General features: G+C 34.9%; 2 protein-coding genes across 2 annotated transcripts; one reads left to right on the top strand and one right to left on the bottom strand.

Annotated features, from left to right (window-relative positions):
• Positions 1-3043: 3043 nt before the first annotated feature.
• On the bottom strand, positions 3044-6551 carry LOC144567088 (3-dehydroquinate synthase). Its single transcript, XM_078317140.1, has 8 exons — positions 6111-6551; positions 5657-5807; positions 5409-5576; positions 4755-4981; positions 4012-4135; positions 3690-3752; positions 3433-3576; positions 3044-3299 (listed from the first exon to the last, which is right to left on the bottom strand). Exons 1-8 carry the CDS (start codon positions 6434-6436, stop codon positions 3168-3170), a joined length of 1335 nt encoding a protein of 444 aa, XP_078173266.1. The 5' UTR covers positions 6437-6551; the 3' UTR covers positions 3044-3167.
• Positions 6552-9189: 2638 nt separating this feature from the next.
• Positions 9190-15321, top strand: LOC144567084 (beta-galactosidase 11-like). The gene is made up of 19 exons (XM_078317135.1): positions 9190-9689; positions 10066-10161; positions 10259-10371; positions 10465-10531; positions 10638-10730; positions 11099-11242; positions 11407-11498; positions 11631-11736; positions 11832-11916; positions 12020-12138; positions 12243-12410; positions 12516-12697; positions 12812-12921; positions 13016-13125; positions 13246-13353; positions 13457-13558; positions 13663-13808; positions 13938-14283; positions 14456-15321. Exons 1-19 carry the CDS (start codon positions 9501-9503, stop codon positions 14597-14599), a joined length of 2520 nt encoding a protein of 839 aa, XP_078173261.1. The 5' UTR covers positions 9190-9500; the 3' UTR covers positions 14600-15321.

Below are 15321 nucleotides of genomic sequence, written 5' to 3'. Positions count from 1 at the left end.
GCGAAGATATTGACATATAATTAAACATATACTTTGCTACCTATGAGAAAATTTAGCAATACACAAAATTAAGCCGAGAATATGTTTGATTAAGACTTATGATTCAACACATTTGTCAGACATATGACTTGTGTTTTAGAGAAATGATCATGACGATCATATATAAATATAGTATTGTATGTATGGCTCAATGAAGGGAATGATACCTTAAAGAAGATAGAAGAAAACATATTTCACTAAAATTCCTTTTCACGCATGATTTTCAAAAGAATAATGTCATTAATGTTCAACAAATCCGTTCAAGTGAAAATCCAGCAAATTTATTCACTAAGGCGCTACCTACTGCAATATTCGAAAAACAAGTTCGTAATATTAGAGTTCGTTGACTTAAAGATCTTGATTGATATTATCATAAAGGGAGTTAATATGCACTATATTTTTTCTTAACCATATTTTTTTCCCATTGAGTTTTCCTGATAAGGTTGTAGTTGCATATTTAGAAGAATAATGTAGTTTTTTTCCTTAACTGGGTTTTTATCTCATAGGATTTTTCCTAGTAAGGTTTTAATGAGGCGTATTCTTATGTAATAGACAAGGAGGAGTGTTATGAATAAATTATTAATGTGGATGTCCATAACTCTCAACATACATTCTCCACTACCCCTACTACTAGTGGAATTCATATCCCGCTACTATTGGAATTCATTTCTCCATTTATTATTTGTATGACTTTTCATTTACAATTTATATCCTATATATAGAGACTTTGTAATCCTGTATTTACATGCATGACAAATATATGAATAAATAAATTGCCATATTTTATATTCTCTCTATCTTGTTTATGTTTGTTTATCTTTATTTTATAAGAGATATATACTTATCTATAATAGTTAATTAAGACATAATTAATAGTTGTCTTTCAATTTTGATCGAGTTAAAATGTACTTTAACAGTTGTCTTGATTTTTCAAACTCATTAAAAAGCACAAGTAATCATATTCAATGCACACTTAACATTATCTCAATGATTGCATCAAAAAAATATTTGCTTATTTATTTAAAAATAATAAAAGATAATTAGAAGTTCCGTAGAACATAAATGCTACATATAACATTTTATCCTGATCCATAATTTTCATAAGAACGATTTCTCGATAATGGATAGAACCATTGTTTACTCAAACGGATTGGAATTAAAAGAGATTGACAGCATTTTTCAAAAGCAACGACAGCACTTTCCACGTGCCTTCCCGATGCTTCCTGGTGCACACGCGAACGACTCAGATCAACCCAACGGCTAGCTCTAGATCACCATCGAACGCTCCAAAGCGAATGGTCGGTCGGTACCGCTCTGCATTGATTGCAGGGCCTGTCGGCACTGCAGCAGCCTTTATATATTATGTAATTGTAAACAAAATATTCCAAATCGAGTTAAATAATAAGTATCCGTTACTCCCGCTCTATAAAAGCAGAAACCGGGACCCAATTCCAATCTCCTCCTCATCCAAATTCTGAATTCTAAAAATACACTAATCAAATTAGTGAAACACCTTTTCTTTCCTTTCTTTTTTCTCATTTTTTTGACTAGTGTTGGAGTTCTTCTTGGTTACTTTTATTTTACCAAGATCAAGAGATCTTTGATCCGTTCTCATTTTAGATTGCTTATTACCAGGAAAACAATGGACAGCGTACTTGTAGAGAAGTCGGTAAATGGAGGTGTTCTTTTCAGATCCTTCAGTTCATCCTTATCTTTAGACAACAGTTTTCCTTATATTAACAGAACTCTACCTAATTGTACACAACCACCTCTCCTTCCCCTGCCTTCCGTGAATCCTACATGGAAGGAAAGAGGGATGCCGATTCAACATCACCGTCACAAGAATCCCCGTCATGCGTCGACAAGCCCTAGGAAGAAAGAATTACAAAGGGATAGGTTTTTGTCGGTGCCAGTACCAGTACCAGTACCAGCTCCGGTTCTTCCTGTACTGGAGAAAAGGGATGTGACAATTTTGCGAGATGCAATGGGAGAAGAGGTGGTTTGGACTGGTACTGTTTATTCGGTGTCTCCACCACCTAGTAGTGTACCGATGCCGAGTTTTGTGATGGCACGAGGTAAAGGTAACACAGGAAAGGTAACAGAGAAGGCCTGTGGTGATGGTAGCAGGTTTGATGCTTCTGCTACTAATGAGCTACGGAAACTTCTAAAACTTTAGTAAAGGATAATTTTATTTTAGTTAGGTGGAAATTTGTACCATTTGACTTTTTTTTTGTTGTTGTTGCCAACATTGCCTCTAGACAAACTAATTGACTGGTTATACATGTGTGTTAGTAAGAAGGAAAGGAGAGAATTTTATTGCTTTCCGCGCCACGAGAATAAATGCGAGAGAAGTCTTTTTTTTTTTTTTAACCTCTTATTTGTATAACATGCCTAGAATGCTATAAACATTGAGTATTCAAATTAATCTACGAAGATATGTCTCTTCAAAATAGTGTTCTTTTGAATTAATTCTTATAATTACAAATAAAAAGGTGATTCTCGCCTCTCAACGGAAAGACGTATGTTTAATTCCGCATGAGATATCTAAAACGAATGAATGTTCGAATTATCGAAACCTCTTATTTTAATAAGTTCATAATAATAAATGAGATCAAAGGGTAGCGTGCATTTCTTGCTAAAATTTGTTTCACAGATTTTTTGATAGGTTAAGATTCCTCCTGTTTCGATTCTTCACTTTTGAGTCTGTTTTTATTTTTACTGAATTCCCACCGTTACCCTTTTTTTTTTTTTTTTTTCTTTTCCGAAAGAAAGCCTGGAAACCAGACGAAGAAATAAACCTTTTTGAAATGAAACGAAGAAACTAGCCATATTCCTCGGTCAACTGAGATACCAGTGCTTAGGAAATCATTTATAATTCTGAAATGATAACAATAGTTGAAAACAAAAATGATCAAAACTAGGTTACTTTATGACTTCATTCTTTGATACTATATTTTTTTTTTAATTCTCTAGTGGAAGTTGTAGAACAAAAGCAGCCCTACAATTTATCTTCGTTTCATCTTAATTTGTAAAAAAAAGAAAACACATAATACATACTTACGTCACCAAAAATAAATACACCCCATTCGATTACAACAACAATAATCACTAGAAATAAACCAAAAGAACTAGCTCTTGCAAAACGCGCGGAGAGTTTCATCAAGGGCATTTCTATCATAATCCCCAGTAAAAACACAATTTCCCAATGGTCCCTTGAGCAGAATTAGTCTGAGCAATCCATCAGCTACCTTCTTATCCACCTGTAATTAAAAAAAAACACTTAAAAGTTTCATAAAAATAACAAATGCAGAGAGGGATTCAGGTGGCAGCCGCTGCCACCCATTTCAATAGAAGAAAGATTTTGTCTGTGGGTTTGGGGGGATTCATTCTTACAGCCATGGTTTTTTTGAACTTGTCAACTGTCATCACGTCCGGAGGTGCAATTGGAAGTTTAGCCAGTTGCAAAATGTCAAGGGTGCGGTTCTTAATAGTCTCATCTATCCAGCCAAGCCGAAATGACATATCCACTGCCATGACCTATTAAATTTAACAATACTCCATTAAATCATAGTTTAAAGAAAAATAAATCTGAGTAAAGCAACTAATGCTGAGAAGTGTATTTTCTATTTTGTTTTGTTTGTCATATATACCGTCCCAGCTGCAACAGCCTCTCCATGAAGCCACTGTCCGTAACCTGCTTGTGTTTCTATTGCCTGAAAAAAAAATACAAACCATTAATATTAGAAACTTGAGAAACTATTAGTCACTGATGGTGGAGACGGATGTTGTAGATTATTGGTTTCTTTTGTTTATTTTTTGTCCATTTTTAGATTTCTTTTTGGTCTTCTGGATTTACATTATTGGCCTCTTCTGAATATCCTCAATGAAACATCTAGAATTGTTAGTGTCATGTCTGGCTGGTACCAATACAGGAAATTTTATGAAGAAATACAAAAATATTTCAACACTAACATGGCCAAATGTGTGGCCCAAGTTTAAGGTAGCTCGAAGCCCGCTTTCCTTCTCATCTAATGAAACCACCTCTGCTTTATTCTCACATGACCTCTTAATTGCATAACTCATTGCAATCGGATCCCTAGAAAGGATAAGAATGCATTTAGAATATCATGTTCAGAAAAAGGAAGTTCAAAGATAGGTATATATTCTGTCATGTAGACACTTTTGTCCCAGATAATTGAAGCTCATTGTTTCTCTCTTGGGCCTACAAAAACAAAGCCTAACCAGCTGCTTCTCATTTTTATACTATTATATTCATTATGATTTTGCTATTGAAGGGTTTTACCTTAGAATGATTGTGAAATGAGAAATAGTGTTTGTCTACTTCTTAATTAATTTAACATTGTGATTGAGTGCTTTACTGCTTCTATAAATTTAAAATAGCTCCAAAAATGTACACTACAGCTCGGAAATATGACAAGGTATAATACAGCTATGTCAGCATGATATGCAGAAAATAAACCGAGCTTGTATATACATTGCCAAAGCATCTTATCTTTGTTGATTTTTTTATTATTTTGTATAGAAAAGCAGCCTTTTAAAAAAATCAAGGCAACCGGTCTTGAAAACTTTCCACTAATGCAGCATTTGCAAACAACCAAACGTGTCAGCTTAACTTGCAACAAGGCGCTACACTCAAAGAGTAACTTAAAAAGAAGAACAGACAAGAAAATAAATAAATTGAGACTTCTAAATACCTTGACAAAAGTGAATGCATATTATTTTCTAGCCACTCAAAGAAAGCAGCATCTCTAATAAGCCCATACTTCACCACCTCAGCAATACCTGATGCCAACTCCCGTTCACGCAATGTGTTTAGTGTGTCCGTATCAACTAAAACACACTGAGGCTGGTAAAATGCCCCAATCATGTTCTTCCCAAGAGGGTGGTTAATACCAGTTTTACCCCCAACTGATGAATCGACCTATGTTAAACATAGAAAAATTATAAACGAAACAAAATGCCATACAACAGTGGGTGTAGAGTCAAAATTTTGTTTTGTTTAGTCCTTCCAATAAGCTTTACTTTTATTTTCAATTTTTTTATGATTTTGATACGCTGTACTATTGTCCTTTGTTCGATTAACTGAAAAACCAAGCTGTGCATGACCAAACAGGAGAATTATGCAATCCCTGAAATCAAGAGCAAAAGACAATAGGATTGCAAAACTGGTACTTGTACTGTATGGTATCTAGTTTGGCTGATTAATTATTCTTGTTTACCAAATGTTGACTTGAGTCTAATGAGGTCCCAAAAGCCTCAATTCGACAGTTTTTAAAAGAGCAAAATTCAGGTGTTATTCCCTAATATATAGAATTATTCAATGAATTATATGTAATGATTAGGATTACCATGGCCATCAAAGTAGTCGGAATCTGAATAAAATTTACACCACGTAAGAAAGCAGCTGCTGCAAAACCACACATGTCACCAATGACTCCACCGCCAAGTGCCACAAAAGTGCACCTTCTATCCAGTCTGCTTTCTATTGCTTTATCAAATACTTTCATCAACGTCTCCTATAAATTGAGGCGAAGTTTAGTAAAAAGGACCAGGGTATAGGTTGTACAATGTATAAACTAAAATAACTTGAACCAACCATGTTCTTGTATTGCTCCCCATCAGGTAATATGACGCTTTCGACTGATATGTTCTCATTACCATGTGTGAGTGCATTCGTGACCTTGTCAAGGTATAGCGGTGCTATTGTTGTGTTAGTCACTACCAGTACCCTTTTTCCATGCACATGCCTAAGTAAACCAAAGATACTCGAGTTAAAACAAAAACATAAATAATTAAAATTTATCCGGGAGGGAATTGCTAAACAGAGTAATTGGCTAGAAGGACCAAAACTTTTCAAACCCAAGTTTGAATTCAATTGGCTTAGTCGTTAATCCTAGTCAATTACCCACATTATCATGGTAAAAAGATAAAACATTTACCATATGACAGCATATGTACGATTAAGTTGATGCTGGTTGAAAACTGATCCAAATAGTTATAAATATTAGTAATTGGTTTACAATTGATAAAATTAAGTATTACGTCATTACCTCTGGAGGAGTTCGGGTTCATCTAATAAGCCGGGTCCAATGTAAATTGGGTAGCTCCGATTACCCAAATCCACGTCAACAACAGTAGAAACCCTAGAATCAGGCTTATCCATCACTGGTGCGGCGCTTGCTGAGGCTTTGACCGGATTCACCTGAGACCTTAATGGGGCTGCGCAAATTCTCCCGACTGAGCATAAATCAGATCGAGAAGGGATTTTCACAAGTCCTGGCGAAGAACCAGAAAAGGAGAGGTGGGAAGTGATGGAGATTTTGGAGCAGGAACGGAGAGAAGAGTGGAGCGAAGAAGGAGAAGAGGCGACCGCCATGAATTCGTGCTAGAGTTATAATTTGAATTTCTGGTCGTGGTTTGGTTCCGCTGAGGAGCAGCCATTAGTAGGTGTAGCGGGGTCTTAAGCAATGCTGTGGTAGGTGGAGAGGAAGCAAGCGTCGCAATCAATCCAAATTTCTTTTAATGTACTATTGGGAATCATGTAACGGGTCTCCTCCTGAGATCTTTTGAAACCACCTGACCTGCTACACTCATAAAGGTTGAGAGATTACAACAGGAAAGTCGAAGCATATCGCACATGATAAACATGCGGCATGTGGAACGTAGGAAACAAAAAGAAGGTGAGGAAAGGTGCGAAACTCGAATAAAATTGCTTGGTCGACCTTGGTTCAGATTCTTGGGCTCAAAGTTCAGACTCGACCTGCGACTGTACAATTCAAGGCCGGCCCGATAATTTTTTTATATATTTTTTACATATTACGGGGTCTATTGCGCTATGAAATCCAGACTCTTAAATTTGCGTTAACATTCGTGTTATCAAAGTGCGCTGGATCTGCTTTAACGAAGCGACTTGGTTAAAAATGAAAAGAAAAATAGTGGACTAGTTGGGTCAATATCCTGAATTTTTATTTAACTAAATTTATATTTTTGGAAAAAATTATTTCTTGTGACAAGCACTAAACCGAAACATCAATGCATCTTGTTAGGTGTTATGAAAGACAATATGCAGGTTCGGGTTCCTTTCTTGCTCTAAATGGAGAACATACCACACTAAAAAAGAATACTGAGATTTATTTTTATAATTAGAAAAAGAAACGAGTAATATGCATATTATACAGTAGTCTGTGCTATGGGCTCATATCATTACTTTAAAAAAGAAGAAGAAAATACCCATTTTATTATACTGAAATATTTAAACTTATAGAGAGTCATTATAGAAGTGCTCTACACAGTTCTATCACGACGAGTGTCCAACCAAAACTCAACATAAAAACATATATCCTCCATAGCTGGATAATAGCAAGGTTCCAAAAACCAACTAAATTTACTAATACTAAGCCACTTAACAAAGAACTGAGGCTAACTATATTTAAGTGATAAAATTGTGATGGTGATCTTCATATAAAACTGTGGCAGGTCAGGAGCTACACCTGCAGTCTTTCTAGGAAACTGGTACACTACCATCTCTAGAAGTATGAACTGATCTAGTGGTATAGCATCTTCTATGATTGGGAGCAAGCTCTCTTTGCAGTCTTTATTTTCATGCTCATATTCTGAAATTTTTATTAATATATATATTTTTTTCAAATTCTACTCACTTTTTCACAGGATTTTGAAAATTGTCCAAACCGGTCAAAATCTTCCCGGTTTTGGAGCTTCTTTCCGGTGAGAAAATAACCGATTCCAGAACCATTTGCACCGGTCAAAATCTCACTGGTTCTAGGATCGATGAAAATCTCACCAATTTCTCTCCTTGGAATCGGTTATATTCTCACCATATTTTTTTTACAAAACATAAAATTTTATAATTTATTTATTTTTTGTATTTAAAATATTAGAAATATTTAATATATTTCTTTGAAAATAGATGAAATAAAATATAATTGAATTTATTACAAAGACTGCGACAAATAATCTGGATCAATATTTTTCAGATCAGATTTTTCACAGTTGTAAGAAAAATTAATATATTTCTTTATGTGTTATTGAAAAAAAAAAATTCTTGGATTCTGAGTTATTGATTCCGGTTCAAAAGTCATTTCTATGTAAATACAAAAAATATTATCATTCTTCTAGTACATTTAGGCCCTGTTTCGGCTGTGTTACTATTCCCGTGGGAAAAAAAATTTAGTTGAACTGAATTTTTTTTTTCACGGGAACAGTACTTTTCAGTTCAATTTCTGTGCCCATGCCCATTCCCAATTGGAGGCCGAATAGGCCCTTAATTTCTAAAAAGTTATATCTATTTTTGAAAAAAATAAAAACTTCAAGTTATTTAATGATTGTTATTCAAAAATAATTCTCAAAATATATACAACTTTTTAGAAATTAAATGTACTAGAAGGATCACAATATTTTTTGTATTACCTAGAAATGACTTTTAAACCGCGAGCAATAACTCAAGTTCAAAGCATATTTTTTTTTTCCAATAACACATAAAAAAATATATTAATTTTTCTTACGGCCGCAAAAAATCTGGCCTAAAAAATATTGATCCGGGTTATTTGTCGCAGTCTTTCTAATAAATCAAATTATATTGTATTCCATCTATTTTCAAAGAAATATATTAAACATTTCTAATATTTCAATACAAAAAATAAATAAATCATAAAATTTTCTGTTTTGTAAAAAAAAAACACAAAAACTGGTGAATATATTACCGGTTTCAGGGAGAGAAATTGGTGAGATTTTCACCGGTGCAAAAAGAAGTTCCAAAACCGGGGAGATTTTGGTCCGTTTGGTAATTTTTTTAAATCCTCTGCAAAAGTGGGTAGAATTTGAAATTTTATTATTTTTTTAGATATTAATAAAAATTTCAGCATATTGCTGCTCATATCATTATATTCAAAGTTCAAATAATCGATCTGAACCGTTCAATATAATTCCCATATAAAAATGTGCTTGTAGATCAATTTTTATATATTATCTTTAAAGTTTTACTATTTTTTAGATAAGTAAAAATCCACTTGATTTAAAAACTCTGGACCACGTAATATGTAAAAAAAAAAAATAAGAATTACGATCCCGTAATATATGTAAAAAACTCTGGATCCATATTATTAGTACGCGTTGTACATATATAGAAGCCAACAATTAATAAACAGTGCACAGTTTGTTCACTCTGATACCAAACTGATATAGTTAGAATTAGCGAAGGCCACAACTCAAGCCAATGCACAATAACCCCAAACTCAACGCCTTACTACCTGACCTTTCCAATTTTCGCGCCACACCGCCACTTTCCTCCTCCCCTTTCTGACCAGCAATTTTCAACAAATACCATAAATAAACAACCCGACTTCTTTTGCCTATTTGATAATTGTAGAAACTTTCTTTTGTTTTCTGCTACTGTAGCTAATTCGGAGAGCTGGCAATCAATCATGACGGCCGCATCGCAAGTGGTGCGGCTTGTGGCTGCCATATTCGTGGTTGGTTGCTTCGCAAACATTGTGGCAGTCCCCGGAGTACTTGCGGGGAACGTGACTTATGATGGCCGTTCACTTATTATCAATGGCAAGAGGGAGCTTATCTTCTCCGGCTCCATCCATTACCCGCGTAGCCAACCGGCAGTGAGTTTTATTATTTGTGGTCCTTTTTTTGTGTTGCATTTGTTGGAAATATTAGACTTTTATTATGCAGATCGCAGGATAATTTTCTTAAGCGTATTTATATATTTTACGTGCCAAATAATGGAAATTGTTTTCTTTTCTTAAGGATAATTTTCAAATTTTGATGTCATAGCGCTAAATTGAAAAGCGTTTATTATGCACTAAAAAGAAAAACAGAACAAAAATGAAATAGTTTTCTTTTCAATAATTGAGCTCGAATTTTTTTTAATTATCAATTTATGGATATTTGTATGTGCCTCTAAAACATATTTCATCTCCAAAATAGGCTTATGTTAATTTGATGTGAATAAAATCTGAATTTCTTTTACTTGAATAGTTGTGGCCAGATCTCTTGGAGAAGGCAAAACAGGGTGGCTTGAACGCGATCTCTACTTATGTTTTCTGGAATATTCATGAACCCACACCGGGCAAGGTAAGAATTAGCTCTTATTTCGGTATTGTACAAACATTTGTGTTTTGCTCAACTAAGTAGTATATGACAGCATAATTCTCTATTATTGCTGGTGCAGTTCAATTTTGTCGGACAATACGACTTAGCGAAGTTCATCAAGCTGGTCCAAAAGAACGGCATGTATGCGATTCTTCGCATTGGCCCTTTTATCCAAGCGGAATGGAGCCACGGGTAGATAACCGGCTTTCCATATAATATCAAATTAAGTAAAGTTTGGAATTTTAATCACGACATTATTATTTGACATTCATTTTGTCTTTGCAGAGGATTTCCCTTTTGGCTACGGGAGGTAGAAGGCATCACCTTCCGCACTAACAATGAACCATTCAAGGTAAATGCAACTTTGTAGATCAATTCAGATATTTGCCTTATAATTAAGGTAATTTACACCTCTCTTTTTTTTTTTTTTTTTTTTTTTTATCTTGCATTGTTGGCAGTATTATATGGAGCGCTTTGTTAGGAAAGTGGTGGAAGTGATGAAGAAAGAAAAGCTACTTGCCTCCCAAGGAGGCCCCATCATTCTTGCACAGGTTAGTATGAACTCTTTCAAATATACTGTTATCTTAAAATTGTTATCCTACCGTTTCCTGGTATGCACCAGCCAAAATTCCATATGGTATTAATTACTTGCATGCTGGTTGAGAGTATGGTTTTTCTTTTCTGTACAATGTCATGCTTTAATCAGAGGGCAATATGAGGCTATTTTGAAAGTTGAAAGTAAGAACAAAATCGTCAAAACACAATATACTTACTATACTCATTCCAATATGCATCTTTGTTTCTGTTATGTGCCTGACATAATGGCAACCCATTCTCTTATGATCATTATATCTCCCTTTCGTTCTTCCTAATCTCTCAGTGTCTAAATCAACTCTATCTTAAATATTGATCTGCCAAGGTTGAGAATGAATACAGCAACATAGCAGCTACATTTGACAGGAATGGTACAGAGTACGTTCAATGGGCAGCAAACATGGCACGCAGCACTAAAATCGGAGTACCATGGATAATGTGTAAGCAAAAGGACGCACCTGGCACAGTGGTGAGCACTAAAAAGTGCACAATATGTTAATGGCTTACTTATCTTTGATGTATATCTGTTAAGTTAGTTACAAATATTTTATTGTTAATTTATGGCTTTTTTATTTTGTGTTTATTAATTCCGATAAGACAAAGGGTTAGCTTTAATTATAATTTCATCTGTAGATTCCTACTTGTAATGGGAGAAACTGTGGAGATACATTTGTTAGAAAGGATCAAGCAAAGCCTATATTTTGGACAGAGAATTGGACTGCTCAGTAAGTATATACATCATGCGCATTATACATTACTCCTATATACATACCACACACTGATTTGTATACATTTCATATTTGTTTAAAATAGTGAAATACAAATCATGTTTAACTATTTTTTTTCAATTAATTCAGATACAGAGTATTCGGCGATCCACCTTCTCAAAGGTCTGCTGAGGATCTTGCCTATGCTGTTGTACGGTTCTTCTCTAAGATGGGGACTCTCACAAACTACTATATGGTACTAGATGTTTGCGGTATATATTTTCCTTTACTAAATATATTATACGGAAAGATATAAAATTTGAATACCATTCTGGTTTATTCTTCATGCAGTATCATGGAGGGACCAACTTTGGTAGAAATGGAGCCGCCTTTGTGATGACTAGATACTACGACGAAGCCCCTCTTGATGAATTTGGTTAGATGACCATGAAACAATAAACCATGGTTACTCTCATTTACTTCTATTGCTATGCACAATATAAAATTATAAAGCTTTTTTTTTCTTTTTTAAAATTCAGGCTTGTTGAAGGAACCTAAATGGGGGCATCTTCGTGACATGCACCATGCTCTCCGACTGAGCCGCAAGGGCCTTCTTTGGGGTACACCCTCCTACAAACAATTCAAGAAGAGCGTTGAGGTAGCAATTATTAAAAATTCCTGATAAATTAGTTACCATGTCTAGTATTATATATCCATGCTAATCAGGTACTTTATCAATTCTCATAATTGTCATATATGCAGGCTTGGATTTATGAGAAGCCCAATGAGAACGTATGTGTTGCTTTTCTTACTAACATTCATCCAAAAACTGATGCAACTATCAAATTCCGTGGTACAGACTACTTTTTACCTCGCCGCTCGATTAGCATCCTTCCTGACTGCAAGACTGTAGTTTTCAACACACAGAGGGTATGAGTGATTTTTGAAAAATTAATAGATGTGTTTCCTTACTATAAGACTAACTCTTTGTTAAAAACTTACCATTACCATTTTTCTTTTCTTTTTGAGACATAGGTGAATGCACAACATAATTCCAGAACATTCCAGACCGCAAAGCAAACACAGAAGAAAAATGTGTGGAAAATGTATAAAGAACCCATCCTAAAGTACCGTCACACCTCTGCGAAGACGCAGGAGCCCCAAGAACTTTTTGAAATGACAAAGGATAAAACTGACTATGCATGGTACTCTACAAGGTAATAAAATTCCACCAACAAACAAGAGTTTCCATACTAAAATTAACTTGCTCTAGTCAACTTGGTAGTTTTCCTGATCTGTGTGTTTGTTAATCTTCTCTTGGAATAATGCAGCTTCAGGATTGATGATGATGATTTGCCTAGGAGACATGACATCAGACCAGTACTTCAAGTTAGGAGCTTTGGCCATGCTCTTAATGCATTTGTCAATGGAAAATACATTGGTAAATTTCCCAATCCACAAGTTTCTGCAAGAATAGTTTTTTTTATTTTTTTTTATCTTCATTTGTAATACTAATTGAAAGAGTTGCTCTTTAGGAACTGGGCATGGAACTAAGGTTGAAGGGCTCTTTCAATTTTCAAAGCCAATGGATCTGAAACCAGGAACTAACCACATTTCTATCCTCGGTGTCACTGTCGGCCTCCCTGTAATGATCTTTACAATTGTGATTAAAATAAACAGATATTTCATTTTTTTCCATTAATTTTCTTAATAATGATTAATGGTATCTGTAACTCATATTCATATCATTTTAAAAAAAATACAGGATAGTGGTCCTTATTTAGAGCACAGGATGGCTGGTCCAGACAAAGTTGTAATCCAGGGTCTCAATACTGGTACTCTAGACTTGTCAGCCAATGGATGGGGCCATGAGGTACTTGTGCTGAAACTCCAAGCCATACTCAAAACGATTATTACTCATTTGATATTCAACCATTAGCCATTTTGCTAAATTTAATATTCCTTTTATTGTATAGGTTGGTTTGGTTGGAGAGAAGATGGAGATATACAAACAGCAAGGAGCCAACAAAGTACAATGGGCAAATGCAAACAGTAACCAGCAAGTTACTTGGTACAAGGTATTTAAGACAAACAACATGAAGAAATATCTAATATGTCAGCTCCAATATGATCATATGTGATGTGACTACTCACGACAATGTTGAATGTTTACCTTTACCAGAGATATTTTGATAGGCCTTATGGATTGGATCCAGTATCATTGGATATGAGTAGCATGGGCAAAGGTCTCCTGTGGGTGAATGGCCATTGCCTTGGCAGATACTGGGTTTCTTACCTTTCTCCTCTTGGCAAACCTTCTCAATCTGTGTGAGTGATTTGTATATATATCTCTCCAATTTAAACTGTAAAACAATCTAGAGCTAGTGGTTTAGCATGTCATGCTACATGACCAATAAACAAAAATAAATTAATAAATAAATGCAAAAAACATTGCAGGTACCATGTGCCGCGTTCCTTCTTGAAGCCAAAGGATAACTTCCTTGTGCTATTTGAGGAACAGGGAGGCAAACCAGAGGATATCTTGATCATGACGGTGAAGAGAGACAACATATGCACATTTGTATCGGAATATCACACTGCACATAGCAAGTCATGGAGCCGGCAAGGGGGGCAGATTAAGACTGTTGCTGAGGATATGCGCCCACATGCCAGCCTTAGATGCCTGCGCAAGAAGGTCATTAGCAAGATTGTTTTCGCGAGTTTTGGAAACCCGATGGGAATGTGTGGGAACTTCACTGCTGGCACCTGTCACTCCCCTCATGTCTTTCCCATTGTTGAGAAGGTTATATCTATACTGGGTTATCTTTTTCTTCGGTTAAAGTTTATAAGATAAGTTCATTATATAAGGGCAGCAACTTTTGAAACAAAATCATTAAATATGCAAGAGTTGAGATATTAAAGTTTATAATTATGAAGTTGTTTGTGCTAATAAACAATTCAATTTAAATGAGCAGCTTTGCTTGGGGAAGAGATCGTGTTCACTACCAGTGACAGGCAAGGACTATGCGGCTGATATCAACTGCCCTAATACCACAGGCACTCTTGCTGTTCAAGCCAAGTGCTCTAGGCAAAAACGAATGTCGAACCGCAATAATTAGTGTTTTAAATCAATGATTATGATTTTTTCTCTATTAGTGTGAAACTGTAACTACTGTGAGAACACTTCAGAGGATGAGACACTTAACAAAGTTGATATGTGGTCCATGCAAATCAATATCTTTTCAATAACTAGGTAGAGAAATTATTTAGTAGAACATAGGTATCTGAAAATGCACGTGGCAAACATGTTCTTAGCATAATTTAATATAAAAAAGGAACCAAATACGAGTCCAATGTTTCTGTTACCCCACATCTGCATTCCAAGAAATACACAATAAGTCCTCCATAAGTCTGTGGTCTGTAAGTTATATTATTCTTTTGTTCATTTACTTTTGATTTTATATTTTATCAAGGTGACACTCTGCAAAGTCAACCTCACCAGCTAAGATTCTTTTTTGAGATTCTGCTTGATTCCCTTGTTTTGAATGCTTAGGTTCAAGGAACATAGATAACTGTCAGTAATACACAATTTAGGAAAACAATCCAACAATTCAATACTACATCACTGGAAAACATTGAACCTACCAAATTAAACCACTTAAAGTTAATGCAATTGAACAAAATTTGTATTGAATATTCTGGAAAGAAACAAAAAGGTACACGAAAAGGTCATTTGAACCGAAGCAAGCAAATTAAATCAATCTCAAACTTTTATAAGAAAACCACATTATACAAGTAATATTAGAAAATAAAATAATTCAGAAAATTGATTAAAACTTAG

The sequence above is a fragment of the Carex rostrata genome, chromosome 16 (assembly GCF_964058835.1).
Source record: "Carex rostrata chromosome 16, lpCarRost1.2, whole genome shotgun sequence".
Classification (NCBI taxonomy): domain Eukaryota; kingdom Viridiplantae; phylum Streptophyta; class Magnoliopsida; order Poales; family Cyperaceae; genus Carex; species Carex rostrata.
The sequence above is the reverse complement of the archived record's forward strand: the minus strand, read 5'-3'. Positions and strand labels throughout refer to the sequence as shown.